This window comes from Balaenoptera musculus, chromosome 13 (genome assembly GCF_009873245.2).
Source record: "Balaenoptera musculus isolate JJ_BM4_2016_0621 chromosome 13, mBalMus1.pri.v3, whole genome shotgun sequence".
Taxonomy (NCBI): domain Eukaryota; kingdom Metazoa; phylum Chordata; class Mammalia; order Artiodactyla; family Balaenopteridae; genus Balaenoptera; species Balaenoptera musculus.
Genome location: NC_045797.1, coordinates 31,911,239 through 31,934,630, shown reverse-complemented (window position 1 = coordinate 31,934,630; position 23,392 = coordinate 31,911,239). Strand labels below are relative to the sequence as shown.

The following is a 23,392-nucleotide window of genomic DNA, read 5'->3' as shown; positions in this document are numbered from 1 at the left end:
TGCAAAAATATGGTTTGAAAAAGAAAGAAACCCAAGCTGGACTATTACAGGAACCATCCTTATATGTCATGGTTTTATATTGGACAGTTTCTTACTCTGTCGGTTAGAAAATCAATTTGTATTATTGAAGTTAACAATGAGCTATTACTCTCCAAGTTATAAATAGAAACTTCTTATTCCTCACCACAGAATAATTTGCAGTTCTTGAAACTACTTCTGAACGATTACCTGTAGGCATAGAGTAATATATGACTGTTTTTCTCAGGTATTTATTTTTGTTAATAAGTATGGATTTGGAGTCCCACCTGCTTGAAGAGTTACCTACACAAGCAACTTAAATTCTCTGGACTTTCAGCTTCCAAATATGTGAAATGTGAATAATAGCTATGACAGTATTAGGGTGAAGCTCAATATTTAAGTGAAAGTTCTATGCAAATGATAAAATCTGTGCAAATGGTAAAGTGGATTATTAGAGAACTGCTGTTTTGGGCCGACTAAGGCACATTATGGGAAGAATATAGGAACCTCCAAATTTCTATCCTCTCTTTTCTGATTGAATAGGCTACTAGTTTATATTTAATTTTCTGAAATAGCCATTGTGGCTAATAGTGGATATATTTTAAATAGGCTACCTTTAAGATACTTTATTTTAGAAAATGTTCTAAAAATCAACTGTAGCTGTGTGGAATATTCACTATGTGGAATTTTTTCCACTGCGATGCTTGATGTTACTGTTTTTATATAGTCACAGCCTTAAGTGTGGAATTAGTCTTTGGCTAAAAAAATGAGTACTGATTCCTGGAAGTTTCATATTTTTGCAAGTTTTTGTAGAACTAATGGGTTTACTTGAATTTAGGCTTTGCTACAGTCTGCTTTTACTGATAATTTTGGTCCTGATGTGGATAAGGTCAGAGATGAAGTGATAGATACTAAGGTAATGAAGAGATAGGCCGGATAATTATGGTGCTAAGTAAAATTGGTGATTAAAATGTTTTCATTACGTAAAGTCACAAATTACAAAGGTAATCTTAACTGTTCTGTTAATAGCCATGCAGGGAAGGCTTGATTGGCAATTTCAACATTGAAAGTGCAAGCGATTTTTTTTTTTTTTAAATTGTGGAGAGGGGAGATAGAAAGTGCAGAAGTGAAGGTTACAATTTATTTTATTATTATTATTTTTTAAATATTTATTTATTTATTTGGTTGCACCAGGTCTTAGTTATGGCAGGCGGGCTCCTTAGTTGTGGCATGTGAACTCTTAGTTGCGCCATGTATATGGGATCTAGTTCCCTGACCAGGGATCGAACCCAGGCCCCCTGCATTGGGAGCGTGGAGTCTTATCCACTGCGCCACCAGGGAAGTCCCCAATTTTTAAACTTTGGTTTGCAGAAGTGATGGTGGGAGTAAGTAGAACAGTGTTGGCTCAAAACAGGAAGCAAATATATATTTAAAAATTTTTTCTTGACTGTAAATACTTGGTTTTCACTGCTCCCTCTCCTACCTTCCTGTTCTCTTAACTACTGCTAATGGCCCTGAGCTCAAATGCAGGTCTGCCTGACCTGGGTCTGCTTGACCCCAAAGCTTGTAGTCTTACCTTTTACATTTACCAGACTGCTGCTTTTTGAGACCTTCTGTCATTATAACATACTGTATCTTATCTGTATTTGGAATGCTTCCTGATAAGTACATATTATATAGATTTTTTTCTCATTTTATGAATTTTATTGATAAGAATCCCCACTAAATGTCTGTCTTGAATGGAAACCATCGTGAAAGGTTTTGGGATCTGTTAGTTTCCAACCTTGAGTCTCTGCTTCACTGTTTATTTTTCTGTGACTTTGGGCAGGTCCCTTAATCTCTGAGTTGTTTCGTGATTTGTTCAGTGAGGACAGTCATTTCAATATACAGTTGTTGAATGAATAATAGATTTCATATCTAGCCTACTAATTTCATAAACATTGCTGTGGGGTTTGTTGTTGTTGTTATTGTTTTTTAGGGAGGTGGCTGTGTTTGAAATTTTAATTTTTTTTCTCCTGTAGATAACAGATAAGAGAGTGTCCAGAAGACATGCCATTCTTGAAGTGGTGGGTGGTCAGCTTCGAATCAAACCGGTAAATATGTTATTAATGATTTATTTTAACATTTTCTCTCTCACGTGTTTCCAGCTCCTGATTGGAGGGGCTTATTTTTAAGGTTATGAAAATAGGGAATTAATGTCGTAATATGTTTTTCTTATTGCCAGAAGATAATTGGGAGATAAAGATCTAAACTATTTAAGCTACTTTTTTTTCCCGTGGGGCAGTGCTACATTTATGTAGTTAGAATCTTAATGAAAGGTGACTACCAGTTCATGTGTACGTTATGATTTTGTTCATGAGTAGGTATTACAAATAAGATTCTATAAGAAAGTCCATAACTGTGTAATGGTTGGCTTTTGGAGGATGGGTTAGCAACCAAAGTCACTTAAGTGTTATAGGCTTGTTTCAATAGATTTCTGTACCTAGAGTATTTTCCAAATTGGCTTAATAGAGATGCTTAATTGGAGTCAGGTCTATACTTGGATGAAAAGTATTCAGGTGTATTTTGAACTTCTGTGACTATTTAAAAGAGTATCGATAATATAAAATAAATATACTTAAAGGTGATTTTATTAATGGAAAATTCTTTCTTCAGGTTAAACTTTATCCTTTATGAAGTGGGTCAGATTTCTGTATGGGTGTTTAACAATGTTCAATCAAAGAAGACACCTTTTAGAAAACATTCTTTACCTTGCTTGGTCTTTAATTAGATTGTGTTGATATAAGTCAACAAGTGTCTTTTGAGCACCAAACTGTGGTAGATACAAAATTAGAAGTTAGAGCAAAAATTCCACATTAGATTATAGACTTTTAAAACTAAAATTTAAGAGGGTAACATTTTATTTAAACTATACCTTTGTTTATATTTATCTTTTAAATGTTATTTAGTATAATTTTATGAACTTTTAGTATGTGACCGTATACACATGGGAAAAAGGTGTTTTTACCCTTTTCTTGGTACTATTATTTTTGACAACTTAGAATGTCTAATTCTACATAGTCAGCAAGTTGTTAAATGAGAATTAGAACTCAGGTTCTTTGAACCCTCTGCAGTATTTTTTTATTTTCATCACATTTTCCAAGTCAGGATTCTTTTGCCATGTTCTCTTCTTTAAAAAAAATTCTTGAAGTTAAAACTAATTGTTTCAACTTATCTTCACAAGACGTTTTAGTGCCTTCAGTTGAGTAGAACTTTAGAACTGAAAACAATCTTAGATTCAGGCTTTTGTATGTAGGAATTTGATTTGGGCCATAGCTGGCATTGCATATCAATGGAGAAGAGAACTTTTCATCAATAAATGGTACTGGGACGGTTTGTTGTTTGTTTGGGCAAAAAAATAAAAAAAATAATTAGACCCCTACCTCAAACCATACACAAAAATCAATTCCAGATAGATTAATGTGAAAGTCAAAACTGTAAAACTGTTAGAAGATAACGTAGGATAAAACCTTTATGACCTTAGAGTAGGGAAAGGTTTTTAAATAAGATATAAAAAGCAGAAACTGTAAAAGAAAGACTGGAAAAAAGCCAATTACATTAAAATTAAGAACCTCTGCTGATCAAAAGACACTATAATGAAAATGAAAAGTACAACGGGGAGAAGATACTTAAAACACATATAATTGACAAAGGAATGATATCCAAAATTTATAGCAAATGCTTTCAGTCAATGAGAAGAAGATAATCCAATAGAAAAATGGGCTGAAGATTTGAGTGGCACATTGCAGAACTGGAAACCTGACTGGCTAGTAAACATGAAAAGCAGGTGCTCAGCCTTCTTATTAGATGGAGAAATAAATGAAACCACAATGAGATACGATTCCACACCCAACAGATTGGCAAAAATGAAAAGTCTAACAATGTCAAGTGTTGGGGGAGCGGTAGAACAAGTGGAATAGTTATGAGCTGTGGGTGGGAGCTTAGATGGTGCAGCCACTTTGGAAAGTAGCTTGACGCTATTTCCTAAAGATGAAGGCTTGTATTCCCTGAAAGCAGACCTCACGCACACACAAGTGTGTGTATACAAGTGTATTGGTACACACTTGTACCAATAGATATGTACAAGAGCCTGAAGAGCAAAATTGTTTATATGATAGCAAAACACTAGAAGCAACATAAATTTCCACCAACAGTAAAATCAATAAATATATTGTGATATATTCATTTAATGAAATGTAGTACAACAGTGAAGATACATTACTGTGAAAGCTGAAAAAGCATGGATTAAAATCAGGAACATAATACTGAATGATGAAAGCAAGCATTGGAAGAATATTTACAGTGTGGCTTCATTTATGTAAGATTAAAAATTCTACAAAGTAAACAATATATTCAGGGTCATAAACATAGGTGGTGAAACCATAAAGAAAATCAAGGAAGTGATAAACACAAAAATCAGGATAATTACATCTGAGGAAACTGAGAAGAGAGTGGTTAGGTAAAGACTCACTGGGAACATCAAAGGTAATGGTAATATTCTTAAACTGGGTGGTGGGTCCACACATAATATCTTACATGTATTATGTCTCTAAAAAATTATTATGGAATATTTATAACATGAAAAAGTGGTAAAGAATAGTACAGTATATTGCAGTTATTTCTGTAATGCCAAACTACCAAACATTGGAAGACATAAAAAAAGTTTTTTTAAGGAAATGTGCAGTTCTCGTACTAGAATTTGATTGCCCTTTTAGAAAAATATTTAATTGGGTTTTGAATTTTATTCCAAGAATTATGAAATTCACTTTATATTAGTTGAAGGAAAGCTGCTTCTTGGACTTAGTGATATACGTATGGGTTCTTTGCTTTATGTAATGCTTGATTTCTTGTTTATCTTAATATAGTTTCAATAAAATACCTATCCCCTTGAAATAGATTTATTTATTTAATCAGCATCTTATTGTAGCTGCACCTTCAAGGTGCAATTTAGAGAAGTTTAGAGGAATTCTAACACTGACTTTGTTAATGGAAGTTTAAGATGAGAAATAATGAGTATGAGATGGACAAATAACTTCCAGTTTATTCATTTTATCATAATGTGTGCTAAATATCACTTATTCTCTGTTCTAGTCAATCACAAATTATTTGATCTGCTAAAGCAAATTATATATACAACTGTAATAAAGTGTTGAGAGAGAAGATTTAGTTTAAAAAACTTTGTAAAATTATATAAATAAATATAGCAGATATTTTGTTTTGATGACCCCTTCTGTATGCTGTATACTCCACTTTATGTTTAAGTAATTAAATCTTTTTTTGCTTTCTCTCTAATTAGAAATCTAAGTAAATAAAAAAGTAGCTTTGACAATGATAGATGAATGCAATTAGGGCAGTAACTAAGTTGGGCTTTTAAATTGGATGAATTTGTCTTTTTTTCCTGCTCTAATATTTCCCTTTAGAAAAGGCTCTAGCTCTTAGCAGTTCTTGGAAATAGTGCATGAGGAGATAATATTAGCTCATGAGGAGATGATGTTAGCTTTTTTGTGTGTCGTTTAAATTTAATGTACAGTCTGGTATCAGCAGGGAGAAAATGCATTCTAAAGGCAAAATGATGATGTTCTTTGTAAATGACTGTATCACCAGTGGTTAGTTATGTCATCAGGGTGAATTCATAGCTGTCAATGCTTTTATTTCATTTTAATAAAAACTTACTGTTTGGTTGTTGGATGATTGAGAGAGTAGTTCTATAACTGTGTATAAATTGCAAAAGATATGTATTTTTTGCCATTTGGTATTGATTCTCAAAATATGCAGCTTTGGGTGATTGTATCTTTTCTATTGCACATTGAAATTTCTGAGTTGTGATTGTTTTGCTTCCCATGAAATTATGGGTGCACTTGTAAAACAGCTATAAAATACTAAAATAGCTTTTCCACAACTCATTTTGTTTTAAAAAAAATGCTTTCCAAATTAAAAAAACACAGAATAAGAGGAGCTCTTTTTTTCGGTATACATCAATCTTTGTTTAATGTTTAATGATAATTCCAAGAGAAAGCTTTAGAAAATTGATTTGTATTTTAGTTCTAGTCCTTCAGGGCTAATGCATCCTTTACACCATTTCTTTTTTTTTTTTTTTTTAACATCTTTATTGGAGTATAATTGCTATACAATGGTGTGTTAGTTTCTGCTTTATAACAAAGTGAATCAGTTATACATATACATATGTTCTCTTATCTCTTCCCTCTTGCATCTCCCTCCCTCCCACCCTCCCTATCCCACCCCTCTAGGTGGTCACAAAGCACCGAGCTGATCTCCCTGTGCTATGTGGCTGCTTCCCACTAGCTATCTATTTTACGTTTGGTAGTGTATATATGTCCATGACACTCTCTCACTTCGTCCCAGCTTACCCTTCCCCCTCCCCGTGTCCTCAAGTCCATTCTCTAGTAGGTCTGCATCTTTATTCCCGTCTTGCCCCTAGGTTCTTCTGACCATTTTTTTTTCTTTTTTCTTTTTCTTTTTTTTAAGATTCCATATATATGTGTTAGCATACAGTACTTGTTTTTCTCTTTCTGACTTACTTCACTCTGTATGACAGACTCTAGGTCCATCCACCTCACTACAAATAACTCAGTTTCGTTCCTTTTTATGGTTGAGTAATATTCCATTGTATACATGTGCCACATCTTCTTTATCCGTTCATCTGTTGATGGACACTAAGGTTGCTTCCATGTCCTGGCTATTGTAAATAGAGCTGTAATGAACATTGTGGTACATAACTCTTTTTGAATTATGGTTTTCTCAGGGTATATGCCTAGTAGTGGGATTGCTGGATCATATGATAGTTCTATTTTTAGTTTTTTAAGGAACCTCCATACTGTTCTCCATAGTGGCTGTATCAATTTACATTCCCACCAACAGTGCAAGAGGGTTCCCTTTTCTCCACACCCTCTCCAGCATTTATTGTTTGTAGATTTTTTGATGATGGCCATTCTGACTGGTGTACGGTGATACCTCATTGTAGTTTTGATTTGCATTTCTCTAATGATTAGTGTTGTTGAGCATCCTTTCATGTGTTTTTGGCAATCTCTATATCTTCTTTGGAGAAATGTCTATTTAGGTCTTCTGCTCATTTTTGGATTGGGTTGTTTGTTTTTTTGATATTGAGCTGCATGAGCTGATTGTAAATTTTGGAGATTAATCCTTTGTCAGTTGCTTCACTTGCAAATATTATCTCCCATCCTGAGGGTTGTCTTTTGGTCTTGTTTATGGTTTCCTTTGCTGTGCAAAAGCTTTTAAGTTTCATTAGGTCCCATTTGTTTATTTTTGTTTTTATTTCCATTTCTCTAGGAGGTGAGTCAAAAAGGATCTTGCTGTGATATATGTCATAGAGTGTTCTGCCTATGTTTTCCTCTAAGAGTGTGATGGTGTCTGGCCTTACATTTAGGTCTGTAATCCATTTTAGTTTATTTTTGTGTATGGTGTTAGGGAGTATTCTAATTTCATTCTTTTACATGTAGCTGTCCAGTTTTCCCAGCACCATTTATTGAAGAGGCTGTCTTTTCTCCATTGTATATTCTTTCCTCCTTTATCAAAAATGAGGTGACCATATGTGCATGGGTTTATCTCTGGGCTTTCTATCCTGTTCCATTGATCTATGTTTCTGTTTTTGTGCCAGTACCATACTGTCTTGATTACTGTAGCTTTGTAGTATAGTCTGAAGTCAGGAAGCCTGATTCCTCCAGCTCCGTTTTTCTTTCTCAAGATTGCTTTGGCTATTCGGGGTCTTTTGTGTCTCCATACAAATTTTAAGATGATTTGTTCTAGTTCGGTAAAAAATGCCATTGGTAATTTGATAGGGATTGCATTGAATCTGTAGATTGCTTTGGGTAGTATAGTCATTTTCACAATGTTGATTCTTCCAATCCAAGAACATGGTTATCTCTCCATCTGTTTGTATCATCTTTAATTTCTTTCATCATTGTCTTATAGTTTTCTGCATACAGGTCTGTTGTCTCCTTACGTAGGTTTATTCCTAGATATTTTATTCTTTTTGTTGCAATGGTAAATGGGAGTGTTTCCTTAATTTCTCTTTCAGATTTTTCATCATTAGTGTATAGGAATGCAAGAAATTTCTTGCATTAATTTTGTATCCTGTGACTTTACCAAATTCAGTGATTAGCTCTAGTAGGTTTCTGGTAGCATCTTTAGGATTCTCTATGTATAGTATCATGTCATCTGTAAAAGTGATGGCTTTACTTCTTCTTTTCCAATTTGGATTCCTTTTATTTCTCTTTCTTCTCTGATTGCTGTGGCTAAAACTTCCAAAACTATGTTGAATAATAGTGGTGATAGTGGACAACCTTGTCTTTTTCCTGATCTTGGAGGAAATGGTTTCAGTTTTTCACCATTGAAAATGATGTTTGCTGTGGGTTTGTCATATATGGCCTTTATTATGTTGAGGTAAGTTCCCTCTATGCCTACCTTCTGGAAGGTTTTTATCATAAATTGGTGTTGAATTTTGTCGAAAGCTTTTTCTGCATCTATTGAGATGATCATATGGTTTTTCTCCTTCAATTTGTTAATATGGTTTATCACATTGACTGATTTGTGTATATTGAAGAATCCTTGCATTCCTGGGGTAAACCCCACTTGATCATGGTGTATGATCCTTTTAATGCACTGTTGGATTCTGTTTGCTAGTATTTTGTTGAGGGTTTTTTCATCGATGTTCATCAGTGATATTGGCCTGTAGTTTTCTTTCTTTGTGACATCTTTGTCTGGTTTCGGTATCAGGGTGATGGTGGCCTCATAGAATGAGTTTGGGAGAGTTCCTCCCTCTGCTATATTTTGGAAGAGTTTGCGAAGGGTAGGTGTTAGCTCTTCTCTAAATGTTTGATAGAATTTGCCTGTGAAGCTATCTGGTCCTCAGCTTTTGTTTGTTGGAAGATTTTTTAATTACAGTCTCAATTTCAGTGCTTGTGATTGGTTTGTTTATATTTTCTATTTCTTCCTGGTTCAGTCTCAGAAGGTTGTGCTTTTCTAAGAATTTGTCGATTTCTTCCAGTTGTCCATTTTAGGCATATAGTTGGTTGAAGTAATCTCTCATGATCCTTTGTATGTCTGCAGTGTCAGTTGTTACTTCTCCTTTTTCATTTCTAATTCTATTGATTTGAGTCTTCTCCCTTTTTTTCTTGATGAGTCTGGCTAATGGTTTATCAATTTTGTTTATCTTCTCAAAGAACCAGCTTTTAGTTTTATTGATCTTTGCAGTTGTTTCCTTCATTTCTTTTTCATTTATTTCTGATCTGATTTTTATGATTTCTTTCCTTCTGCTACCTTTGGGGTTTTTTTTTTTTTTGTTCTCCTTTCTCTAATTGCTTTAGGTGTAAGGTTAGGTTGTGTATTGGAGATGGTTCTCGTTTCTTGAGGTAAGGTTGTATTGCTATGAACGTCCCTCTTAGAACTGCTTTTGCTGCATCCCATAGGTTTTGGGTCTTAGTGTTTTCATTGTCATTTGTTTCTAGGTATGTTTTGATTTCCTCATTGATTTCTTCAGTGTTCTCTTGGTTATTTAGTAGTGTATTGTTTAGCTTCCATGTGTTTGTATTTTTTACAAATATTTTCCTGTAATTGATATCTAGTCTCATAGCATTGTGGTCAGAAAAGATATTTGATATGATTTCAGTTTTCTTTAATTTACCAAGGCTTGATTTGTCACCCAAGATATGATCTGTCTTGGAGAATGTTCCATGAGCACTTGAGAAGAGAGTGTATTCTGTTGTTTTTGGATGGAATGGCCTATAAATATCAATTAAGTCCATCTTGTTTAATGTATCATTTAAAGCTTGTGTTTCCTTTTTTATTTTCATTTTGGATGATCTCTTCATTGGTGAAAGTGGGTTGTTAAAGTCCCCTACTATGGTTGTGTTACTGTCGATTTCCCCTTTTATGGCTGTTAGCATTTGCCTTATGTATTGAGGTGCTCCTATGTTGGGTGCATAAATAGTTAGAATTGTTATATCTTCTTCTTGGATTGATCCCTTGATCATTATGCAGTGTCCCTCTTTGTCTCTTGTAATAGTCTTTATTTTAAAGTCATTTTGTCTGATATGAGAATTGCTACTCCACGTTTCTTTTGATTTCCATTTGCATGGAATATCTTTTTCCATCCCCTCACTTTCAGTCTGTGTGTGTCCCTTGTCTGAATTGGCTCTCTTGTAGACAGCATATATACGGGTCTTGTTTTTGTATCCATTCAGCCAGTCTTTTGGTTGGAGCATTTAATCCATTTACATTTAAGGTAATTATCAATATGTGTGCTCCTATTACCATTTTCTTAATTGTTTTGGGTTTGTTTTTGTAGGTCTTTTCCTTCTCTTGTGTTTTCTGCCTGGAGAAGTTCTTTTAGCATTTGTTGTAAAGCTGGTTTGGTGGTGCTGAATTCTCTTGGCTTTTGCTTTTCTATAAAGGTTTGAATTTCTCCATCGAATCTGAATGAGATCCTTGCTGGGTGGAGTAATCTTAGTTGTAGGTTTTTCCCTTTCATCACTTCCATATGTCCTGCCACTCCCTTCTGGCTTGCAGAGTTTCTGCTGAAAGATCAGCTGTTAACCTTATGGGGATTCCCTTGTATGTTATTTGTTGTTTTCCCCTTGCTGCTTTTAATATTTTTTCTTTGTATTTAATTTTTGATAGTTTGATTAATATGTGTCTTGGCATATTTCTCCTTGGATTTGTCCTGTATGGGACTCTGCGCTTCCTGGAGTTGATTAACTATTTCCTTTCCCGTATTAGGGAAGTTTTCACCTATAATCTCTTCAAATATTTTCTCAGTCCCTTTCTTTTTCTCTTCTTCTTTTGGGACCCCTATAATTCGAATGTTGGTGCATTTAATGTTGTCCCAGAGGTCTCTGAGACTGTCCTCAATTCTTTTCTTTCTTTTTTCTTTATTCTGCTCTGTATTAGTTAGTTCCACTGTTTTATCTTCCAGGTCACTTATCCGTTTTTCTGCCTCAGTTATTCTGCTATTGATTCCCTCTAGAGAATTTTTAATTTCATTTATTGTGGTGTTCATCATTGTTTGTTTGCTCTGTAGTTCTTCTAGGTCCTTGTTAAACGTTTTTTGTATTTTCTCCATTGTATTTCCAAGATTTTGGATAATCTTTACTATCATTAGTCTAAATTCTTTTTCAGGTAGACTGCCTATTTCCTCTTCATTTGTTTGGTCTGGTGGGTTTTTACCTTGCTCCTTGACCTGCTGTGTATTTCTCTGTCTTCTCATTTTGCTTACCTTACTGTGTTTATGGGCTCCTTTTCGCAGGCTGCAGGTTCGTAGTTCCTCTTGTTTTTGGTGTCTGCCCCCAGTGGCTAAGGTTGGTTCAGTGGCTTGTGTAGGCTTCCTGGTGGAAGGGACTAGTGCCTGTGTTCTGGTGGATGAGGCTGGATCTTGTCTTTCTGGTAGGCAGGACTGCGTCCCATGGTGTGTTTTGGGGTGTCTGTGACCTTAGTATGATTTTAGGCAGCCTCTCTGCTAATGGGTGGGGTTGTGTTCCTGTCTTGCTAGTTGTTTGGCATAGGGTGTCCAGCAATGTAGCTTGCTGGTCGTTGAGTGGAGCTGGGTCTTAGCATTGAGATGGAGATCTCTGAGAGAGGTTTTGCCGTTTGATATTACGTGGTGCTGGGAGGTCTCTGGTCGACCAATGTGCTGAACTCGGCTCTGCCACCTCAGAGGCACAGGCCTGACACCTGGCCGGAGCACAGGAAGGAAGGAAGGAAGGGAGGAAGGGAGGGAGGGAGGGAGGGAGGGAGGAAGGAATAAAATAAAGTTAGTAAAATAAAAAATATTTTAAAATATTAAAAATAAAAAAAATTTAAAGTAATAAAGAAAAAAAAGAAAGAAGAGAGCAAGCAAACCAAAAAACAAATCCACCAATGATAACAAGTGCTTAAAACTATACAAAAAACAAAACAAAACAAAAACAGACAGAACCCTAGGAAAAATGGTAAATGCAAAGCTATACAGACAAAATCACACAAAGGAGCATATATGTACACACTCACAAAAAGAAAAAAAGGAAAAAAGAATATATATATATTAAAGAAAAAAGGAAGAGAGCAACCAAATCAGTAAACAAATCTACCAATGATAATAAACTCTGAATACAAAAGTAAGATAAACATAAAACCAGAAACAAATTAGATGCAGAAAGCAAACCGCAAGTCTACAGTTGCTCGCAAAGTCCACCTCCTCAGTTTGGGATGATTTGATGATTTGTTTTCTATTCAGGTATTCCACAGATGCAGGGTACATCAAGTTGATTGTGGAGATTTAATCCACTGCTCCTGAGGCTGCTGGGAGAGATTTTCCTTTCTCTTCTTTGTTCGCACAGCTCCTGGGGTTCAGCTTTGGATTTGGCCCCGCCTCTGCATGTAGGTCGCCTGAGGGCGTCTGTTCCCCACCCAGACAGGACGGGGTTAAAGGAGCAGCTGATTAGGGGGCTCTGGCTCACTCAGGCCAGGGGGAGGGAGGGGTATGGAATGCGGGGCGAGCCTGCGGCAGCCGAGGCAGGCATGACGTTGCACCAGCCTGAGGCATGCCGTGTGTTCTCCTGGGGAAGTTGTCCCTGGATCACGGGACCCTGGCAGTGGTGGGCTGCACAGGCTCCCGGGAGAGGAGGTGTGGAGAGTGACCTGTGCTCGCACACAGCCTTTTTGGTGGCTGCAGCAGCAGCCTTAGCATCTCATGCCCGTCTCTGGTGTCCGCGCTGATAGCTGCGGCTCGTGCCCGTCTCTGGAGCTCGTTTAGGCAGTGCTCTGAATGCCCTCTCCTCGTGCACCCCGAAACAATGGTCTCCTGCCTCTGTGGCGGGTCCAGACTTTTTCCCAGACTCCCTCCCAGCTAGCTGTGGTGCACTGGCCCCCTTCAGGCTGTGTTCACGCCGCCAACCCCAGTCCTCTCTCTGGGATCTGACCTCCGAAGCCCAAGCCTCAGCTCCCAGCCCCCGCCCTCCCCGGCGGGTGAGCAGACAAGCCTCTTGGGCTGGTGAGTGCTGGTCGGCAGTGATCCTCTGTGCGGGAATCTCTCCGCTTTGCCCTCTGCATCCCTGTTGCTGCGTTCTCCTCCATGGCTCCAGAGCTTCCCCCCTGCCACCCCCCGCCCCCTGTCTCCACCCGCGAAGGCCTTCCTAGTGTGTGGAAACTTTTCCTGCTTCACAGCTCCCTCCCAGAGGTGCAGGTCCCATCCCTATTCTTTTGTCTCTGTTTTTTTGTTTTTTCTTTTGCCCTACCCAGGTACGTGGGGAGTTTCTTGCCTTTTGGGAAGTCTGAGGTCTTCTGCCAGTGTTCAGTAGGTGTTCTGTAGGAGTTGTTCCACATTTAGATGTATTTCTGATGTATTTGTGGGGAGGAAGGTGATCTCCACGTCTTACTCCTCCTCCATCTTGAAGGTCTCTTCTCAGTAAAAACCTTGTAAATCAAGCTTTTCCTCTGTGATAAAAATACTTGGTTTTTGGCTCCCTGAATCCATTAATGCATTTTGAGTATCACCTGGTCACATACTGCTGGGCACCAGGTTGCCTCCCCTATGGGGCAGACTGAGACTTCTACATAAAGGAACTCTCAGAGCTCTTGATGTTTCTCTTCTGGTGACACGGAATAACAGGGCTGCTTTTTCCCATTTTCTTTTTAAAAGTCCGTTGTGTATATTCTTTAAGACAGTTGTCAGTTTGGGCCATGTTTACACATATATTGGAATAAAGTATTTATAGTATTCTATTATTTTTCAAAAGTTTTATTTTATGTGTACTTATGTCATTGTTTTCATTCCAAATGTTGTGTCTGTCTTCTCCTTTTTGATAAATTTTTGTCTATTTTATAACTTAAGAAACAATGTTTTGGACTTCTTGTATGTGTGGCTTTTTAGTTGGAGTGTATATAGTTTGACATAGATTTTTTTAAAGAGCTTACTCAATGAGTAATATTTATTTAGATGTGAGTTTTAGGAGTGAACATAGATTTCTTGAGATGTCATTTTTGCTCTTAGTTCTGGGATCTCCTGTATGAACATTTTTAGGAAAAGAAAAAGATGATCACGGACCACACAGATTGGTCCACTTTCTTTGTGGATGATTTGCTAAATGCCTAATATTTAACCACCTATCTTTTAAATATTAAGTGCTTTCAGCTGAGGAAAAAATACTCAAACTGACTGTTTTCTTGACTTTGGGTTTGTGATGTCTTTTTAAAGAAATGTAATCAGTTTCCTTTCTTAAGTATTTTACCTTTTCTTCTCTTACAATTTTATGCCTTTGTATTTAACATCTTAGCTTTTATAAACTTAGGACTATATCATTATTTAATATTGTTTAGAGATTCATTTGAATCTTTAAAATACTCATGAATAAGAACATGGTCTTCTCTTAGCCTGTAAGAAGGGAACCTCATTTAGAAAATATTCAGGGTTCAGGCAGAAGATATGTATATTCCTGTTTTGACTCTTGTCCTTCCTGCTACCCACCATTCCTCACTGGTGACCATGGCATATACCCAAGGAAGGGGAGGCTTCACTTAAAAGGCTGAGGAGTAACAGGGAGCATTTCCAAGCCCAGCAACGTGCAAAAACACTCAAAAGCTCTAGCCATATGCCAGAGAGCCACACTGAGAGATAAATTAGGGGTGGCTGATAACATAATGAAGGTTTCTAAACATTACATTTCAATTATAACTTAAAAAAAAATCAAACATTCACAGGTCTTTTTAGGAATATGATGTTGCATAAATTACACTGCATCTCCGTTCTTATGCCATCTTGCTTATAAAATTTTATATTAATATAGTTTATAAAATGACTGACCAATGAAATAATTGCCTACCAAATTTATATAGCCTCTGTTATTAATTTCTACTTCTACCCTTCCTCTCCAAATTTTAGTTTACTTCTTTCTTTTAACACAGACTTAAAGGAAATAGAAATGTTTCCAATTGCAGAAACACCTAGGAAGGACTTAAGGCCAGATCCTCATGAATTTTAATTGCCAGAACTAGATAGATTATATTCATTGCAGCTTTCAGAATTGTCTTTTTTTTTCTTTTTCTTTAATTTGAGCATGTAGGTAACAGTGCTTATTTTCCTGGCAGCTTTTGCTTTAATACTCCCTATTCTGTATTAGTCTCACCAGCCTGCCCCAGGCCTTGGTTAAATGTACTGTTTGGATGGTTTAGCTTCTAAAATGTAGTCATTTTCTTTCCTAATTTAGCTAAGTAGTTTTTGGTTCCTTTCCCCAAATTCCATGATTCTGTGGTTAATTTAAAAGTATATTATGGTATGTTCTTGGATTGGAAGAATCAATATTGTGAAAATGACTATACTACCCAAAGCAATCTACAGATTCAATGCTATCCCTATCAAATTACCAATGGCATTTTTTACGGAACTAGAACAAGAAATCTTAAAATTTGTATGGAGACACAAAAGACTCCGAATAGCCAAAGTGGTCTTGAGGGAAAAAAACAGAGCTGGAGGAATCAGACTCCCTGACTTCAGACTATACTATAAAGCTACAGTAATCAAGACAATATGGTACTGGCACAAAAACAGAAACATAGATCAATGGAACAAGATAGAAAGCCCAGAGATAAGCCCACACACCTATGGTCAACTAATCTACGACAAAGGAGGCAAGGACATACAATGGAGAAAAGACAGTCTCTTCAATAAGTGGTGCTGGGAAAACTGGACAGGTACATGTAAAAGTATGAAATTAGAACACTCCCTAGCACCATACACAAAAATAAACTCAAAATGGATTAGAGACCTAAATGTAAGACCAGACACTATAAAACTCTTAGAGGAAAACATAGGAAGAACACTCTTTGACATAAATCACAGCAAGATCTTTTTTGATCCACTTCCTAGAGTAATGGAAATAAAAACAAAAATAAACAAGTGGGACCTAATGAAACTTCAAAGCTTTTGCACAGCAAAGGAAACCATCAACAAGATGAAAAGACAGCCCTCAGAATGGGAGAAAATATTTGCAAACGAATCAACAAACAAAGGATTAATCTCCAAAGTATATAAACAGCTCATGGAGCTCAATATGAAAAAAACAAACATCCCAATCCAAAAATGGGCAGAAGACCTAAATAGACATTTCTCCAAAGAAGACATACAGATGGCCAAGAAGCACATGAAAAGCTGCTCAACATCACTAATTATTAGAGAAATGCAAATCAAAACTACAATGAGGTATCACCTCACACCAGTTAGAATGGGCATCATCAGAAAATCTACAAACAACAAATGCTGGAGAGGGTGTGGAGAAAAGGGAACCCTCTTGCACTGTTGGTGGGAATGTAAATTGATACAGCCACTATGGAGAACAGTATGGAGGTTCCTTAAAAAACTAAACATAGAATTACCGTGTGATCCAGCAATCCCACTACTGGGCATATACCCAGAGAAAACCATAATTCAAAAAGACACATGCACCCCAGTGTTCGTTGCAGCACTATTTACAATAGCCAGGTCATGGAAGCAACCTAAATGCCCATCGACAGATGAGTGGATAAGGAAGATGTGGTACATATATACAATGGCATATTACTCAGCCATAAAAAAGAGCGAAATTGGGTTATTTGTTGAGACGTGGATGGATCTAGAGACTGTCATACAGAGTGAAGTAAGTCAGAAAGAGAAAAACAAATATCGTATATTAACGCACATATGTGGAACCTAGAAAAATGGTACAGATGAACTGGTTTGCAGGGCAGAAATTGAGACACAGATGTAGAGAACAAACGTACGGACACCAAGGGGGGGCAGCGGTGGGGGGTGGGGATGGTGGTGTGATGAATTGGGCGATTGGGATTGACATGTATACACTGATGTGTATAAAATGGATGACTAATAAGAACCTGCTGTATAAAATATATATATATGTATTATTCAAGTCATCCAGTGAAAATAAATAAATAAATAATTTTTTTAAAGAAAGTATGTTATGGTGTTTGATCAGATGAAGTCATGTGAAGTGACAACTGAAGTTACTTTTGTGATTTTCTTGGGATTTTGAAAGCCAGTAAGCTCATGTGCTGAGCTGCTTGCTACCAGGAGCTTTTTGGCAGATGAAAGTGGATTCTGTTTAAAATTTAGTTTACCTAATTGTACCATTTATAATTTTTAAAAGTCATGTAATATGATATAGAGAATGCAGTTACAAAGTTTTAGGGGTGAATCTATTTAAGTGACTCAACAGGTAGCATTTTTATTAAGTACATTAGGCTTCAAGCCTCACTTCTTATAGTAAACTATTTGGAACCATTCCTGAGATTATTCACTAATGGCTGACAGTTGAAATATCATTGATTCTTCCTGCTGCTAGAGACTTCTGTAGTCATTTTAATCATAGACTGTTAGAACTGTGTTAGGTAGTTATCTGCACCCATGGACCTTGGAGTCTAGTGGTGATTTATCAGATGACTATAGTAATCTTTGAACTGATAGGGACTGGTTCCAATAGTTCAAGCAGAAAGGTGGGGTGAGATAAGACATTACTGAGGCTGTAGTAAACAAAAGGGCATTTTTGAGTAGGTCTCAATGATTGGATCAAAGATTGTATGTATAGGGTGAAGATTTTGGTGTATGAAGGTGAGAGATGAGGTTGCAAACCACTGTAGATTTATGAAGAGCCTACACTGCTGTGCTTTGCTTATATTGGAGAAGCATCAGAGGCTTTATGTAGGGCAATGTAAAAAAATAACTTAGGAAGCAGTGAGGTAAAGGAAATCAGGGAGACTTGATGTGATGTTAGCACAAGCAAGAAATGCAAGCAGTGGGTAAGAGCTTGAACTAGGGCAGTGATTGCAAATGCTAAAGAGAGATGGACTCGGGATACTTCAGAGGTAAATGATCTGGGGCTTGACATTTGAATGGAATGAAAGAATGTTGTAGATGTTCAATAAAAGTTTGTGGATATTTTGGTGTGTTTTAATATATAATTGAAACTAAATCAGAATATCTTGTATTTACCCTTGAAATACCCTATTCTTTTTCCATAGAAATAGGCATTTTAAGAAATAAAAACATGAAAAATAAATTATAATGCAAAGTAGTCTACCTAACTTAACAACATTATTTGCTTCATGTTTTATAACAATATTCTAGACTTGTTTATATCTTACTTAGTTTATATTCCATAAATGATTAAGATTTTTAAAAAATGACAGTAACTATATTTGATAAAAATTTTAACCAAGTTTCCCAATGAAAAGAAAATTTTTGAGGGGTAAAAAGAAAAAAAAATACTGATGCATTTCTAGAATTTCAAAATACATTAAAAAGAGGACTATTACAAGCTTCCTTAATTTTTCCATAATGAATATTTTTTACAGTAGGAACAGAAGTTTTTACCTGCTGAATTTATACTCATTTCTAGTCTGTTCAAACTCAGGGTGAATAAAACGTATCTTAACACCTATAGATATATTAAATGGTTGGGATCAGAAAAGGTTTTGATGTGTGAAAATTTAGTTGTATCTCAAGATACTTTAATGAAGTATAAATAGAAAAACTGAGAATGTTTGGCATATGTCCAGTCTCAGGGTGGCATTTACCTTGCTATAAATGGAGAGATGGTTGATGTCTCTAGAAAAAAATGTCATTTAAACTGATGAAGTAGACAGATGAATGGGTGGTAGGGGGAGTTGCTCTATGTAAAATTCTTTTAAAAAACTGAAGATCTGCATTAATGTGGATTGCTTTGGTATATGCTAAAGCTTATTAAAAGACCCAATGGTTTAGATGACAAGAAGGCTATTCTGGAGATGGCTAAACTCAGCTTGATTTTAGTTAGAATTTTTAAGATGCCTTTCAATAGGTATTAATTATGGAGGCAGCTCTCATTATCTTTGCTAACATGAGGTAATCAGTGGAAACATAATTCAAAATAGGGGATATTGTAATAGTTTTGACATTGAGATATATTTACCTCTTGCAATTTGAATATGGATGATGATCTTCAGAGGGGAATTTCATTTAAACAAAATAAGAAGATTCCTCTGTGAGGAGTAAAGAAAAAAGGTATGTTGTTTGCTTGAGAAATTTGATCAAGAATTTCCTTCCCATAGTTTCTCATTTTTTAATCATAGTAAGAAATTATTAGGGGAAAATAAGCAGAAGAGAATTTTCAAGGGATTAGTGAATTTTGGATATCAAAACTGGGGGACTCAGTTTCCATACTGATAATTATTTTTCATGTTTCTCTTTCCAATGTCCAGTCATGTCTCAAACAAAATAGAAGTATCTTTTAACCAGTTAATTGATAACTTTGCTTTTTTCTTTGATTCCTAGAGAAATGGGAGGTATATTACAACTATTTTTTTTACGTTTAGATAATAATTATGATACTTAGAAGTGCCAGATTTATTAGACTTTTAAGTGTAAGCTTATACTTAGAATTGTTTTGACACAAATGTTGAATCAGTTCGTATTTAGTTGTATTTTTGTCATGATTTTGAGTTACTACATCACTGTATTCTTTTTCTTTAATTTGCTAGATACATACAAATCCATGCTTTTATCAGTCTTCTGAGAAGAGCCAGCTCTTACCATTGAAGACAAATCTATGGCACTGGTTGAATCCTGGAGATAGTTTTTCTTTATTAGTTGACAAATACATTTTCCGTGTTTTGTCTACACATTCTGAAATGGAAATGGAATGCACTTTAAGGTAAGATTGCCTGATAAAATGCAATTAAGTAATGGTATCTGTAATCTAATTCCTCAGTCATCCACAAAAGCTTCAGTAGAAACCACTCTAGAATTCAACTATATTGGCGATAGGTCTTACATGGTGAGTGTGTGTGTGTGTGTGTTTTTCTAGAAAACATTTGATTTTGGAAACTTATGCCTCAATAGTGATTGCTTCCATATGTTGTATCTTTTACCATTGCGTTTAGAATATATTTTGCATCTAACAATAACCAGGATAGTTAATTTGAAACTGACCACATTTTCTTAATCTTTTTTTTTAGTTTTTAAAATTTTCTTAAGGTATTAACCTCTGTTTTAGATTATACTTGTATAACTCTTATTTCTTATAAGAATAACAGAAAATATAGAATAGGGAAACGGATGAAATGAGGTTACAATAAATAGCTGATATAAAATTGAAATTAATGCACTAGTTTTGTTGAGGCAGTCATTAGCAGGATTATTTGCCTTTGTGTTAGCTTTTAAATTATAGAATACTTAAACTGGACATATAGAAGTAGATGGACAGATTATATAGAGTGTGTTCTTTGATTGCACTGGTATTAAATTTAAAAATCAATAAAAATACAATATCTAGGAAAATCTTCAAGTGTTTTGAAATTAAACAACACACACCTAGGTAACCTCTGGATCCAAGAGAAATCACAAGGGCAATTAGAAAACATTTTGACCAGAATAATACTGAAAACATAACAAAAACATTTGTGAAATATATCTAAAGTAGTCCTTTGAGGGAAATTTATATTAATTGCCTATATTAGAAGAGAAGAAAGAGGTAAAACTGATGCCCTTTGCTTCTATTTTAAGAAGATAGACAAACAGGAGTAAATTAATCCCAAAATAGACAGAAAAAAGGAAACAATAAGAAGAATAGGACTAGAAATCAACGAAATAGAACATAGACAAATAACAAAGAAGATCAACAAAGCCTAAAGTTAGTTTTCTGAAAAGACTAATAAAATTGATAAAATTGACAAGGCTTACCAAGAAAAAAAAGCTGGAAAACACAAATTATCAATATCAGGAATGGAAGAGGCAATATCACTACTGATCCTGCAGACCTTAAAAGAATAATAAAGAAATAATTATTTAAAACTTTATGCCAGTAAAACTGATAGCCTAAATGAATGGATGCATTCCTTGAAAAATGCGATTTACCAAAACTGATACAGGAAGAAATAGAAAATCTGATGAATCATATGTCCATTAAAGAAATTGAGTTCCCAATTTAAGAATTTCCTGCAAGGAACTTCACTAGTGATTTCTCTTAAACTTACAAGGTACAAATAATACCAATATTATACTTTTTTCTCCAAAATAGAAGAGAGTACACTTCCCCACTCATTTTATGAGGCTTCCATAATCCTGATAACCAAAATCAGACAAGAATATTACAAGAAAAGTAAATACAAACCCACATTCCTCATAACAAAATATTTAGAAGTCAAAACAAGCAATGTGTGAAATAGATTTTAATACACTATGACCAAGTGAAATTTGTCTGAGAAATGCAAGGTGAATTTATCGTATATATTAAAAAAAACAATCAGTGAAATTCACTTAACAGATTAAAGAACTGTCATTCCAGTAGATGCCTAAAAACAATTGCGACAAAAATTTAATACCTGTTAAAAAAACCTTAGAGAAAACTAGGAAAAGAAGGAAATTTCCTTCCTATAAAAAAATACTTAATAGTTGGGTGTTGAAAAGTTTGCTCCCTACAGTTGGGAACAAAACAAAGATATCCATTTGCACAACTTCTATTCCATGTTTACTGGAGGTCCTAGCCAGTCCAGTAAAGCGAGAAAAAGAAATAAAGTGCATCATACTGGAAAGAAAGAAGCAAAACTGTCTTTATTTGCAGATGACATGATTGTCTATTTAGAAAACCCTGAGGAAGCAAGGCACAAAACAATACCTACTGTATAGTTACATTTATATTATATTCTATTATAAGAAAACTAATTTATACTGACAAGGGGCCAAAATCCATCAATGTTTATTTCTGGCGGATTGACTAGGAAAGGGGGCCACAAGGGAACTTTTTGGGGGTGATGGATATATTCTCTGTCTTTTTAAAAATTATAGTTGATTTATAATATTGTATTAGTTTCAGGTGTACAGCATAGTGATTCAGTATTTTTATAGATTATACTCCATTTAAAGTTATTACTGAGAGATGGCTGTAATTCCCTGTGCTGTACAGTATATCCTTTCGCTTATCCATTTTATTCACCGTAGTTTTTATCTCTTAATCCCGTAACACTACCTTGCCCATCCTCCCTTCCCTCTCCCTACTGGTATCCACTAGTTTGTTTTCTATATCTGTGAGTCTCTTTCTGTTTTGCTATATACATTCATTTGTTGTATTTTTTAGATTCCACATATAAGTGATAATGTACAGTATTTGTCTTTCCCTGTCTGACTTATTTCACTAATGTAAAACTCTCTAGGTCCCTGCATATTGTTGCACATGGCAGAATTTTATTCTTTTTTATGGATGAGTAATATTCCATTGTGTGTGTGTGTGTGTGTGTGTGTACGTGTGTGTGTGTATGTGTATATATATATATATATATATATATATATGTATGTATGTATCTTTGTATAACAACAGGCCATTCATCTGTTGATGGACACTTGGGCTGCTTCCATATCTTTGCTGTTGTAAATAGTGCTGCTGTGAACATCGGGGTGCATGTATCTTTTCAAATTAGTGTTTTTTTTCTCGGATACGTAGCCAGGAGTGGAATTGCTGGATCATATGGTAGTTCTATTTTTAGTTTTTTGAGGAACCTCTGTAGTGTTTTCCGTAGTGGCTGCACCAATTTATATTCTTAAACTGTGCACAAGGGTTCCCTTTTCTCTGCATCCTCACCAACACTTGTTATTTGTACGCTTTTTGATGATAGCCATTCTGACGGGTGTGAAGTGATATCTCATGGTGTTTTGATTTGCATTTCTCTAATAATTAGTGATGTTAAGCAACTTTTCATGTTCCTGGTAGTAATCTGTATGTTTTCTTTGGAAAAATGCCTATTTGGGTCTTCTGCCCTCGTTTTGATCGGGTTGTTTGGCACATGGCTACACGGAGTTGCAAGGAAATCTGGGCAATGTAATCTCCAGCTGGGTGGATAGCCATTGTTAAAGGTGCTTATAGATCAGTGCCATTACAACTTTGCTGTCTGTTATGCAAATAATGTCCACTTAGCCTCTGATGGTTAAATGCTAACCACCTGGCCTCTACAATTCTAGAATGCTGTCCTCTCCATTGATGCTAAAGAGCCTTGTTTTTGGCAGCCTCTCCTACCATCAACATTGACCTATAGAGGCAGTTACCATTGAGTTCTTCAACACTGCCTCACTAGTGTGTACCTTATAGCTTAGTGTTCTGGGCCCTTCTGGGGAACATGGTCAGGTGGGCGATTCTCTAGTCTCATGTAATAAGTCCATTTTAGCATGCCCACCTCTTAGAGCCTATTGACCCCCTTTTCAATATCATGCCAGGGCATTCTCTATTTCTACCATATTTACTGTAAACATATTCTTTTTCCAAGCATGAACAAGCCATTTCTACTGTATATTAGGACTGGCTCTAGATGT

The 23,392-nt window shown here is 35.7% G+C and overlaps 1 protein-coding gene across 5 annotated transcripts in view; it reads left to right on the top strand.

Annotated features, from left to right (window-relative positions):
- The window catches only part of APLF (aprataxin and PNKP like factor), a 92,434-nt gene that overhangs the window by 12,681 nt on the left and 56,361 nt on the right, over positions 1-23,392 (top strand). For all 5 annotated transcript variants that reach the window (XM_036872970.1, XM_036872972.1, XM_036872974.1 and 2 more), the window contains exons 2-3: positions 2,040-2,111; positions 19,573-19,745. In XM_036872970.1, coding sequence (XP_036728865.1) covers positions 2,040-2,111; positions 19,573-19,745 — 245 coding nt within the window. The remainder of the gene's footprint in view (positions 1-2,039; positions 2,112-19,572; positions 19,746-23,392) is intronic.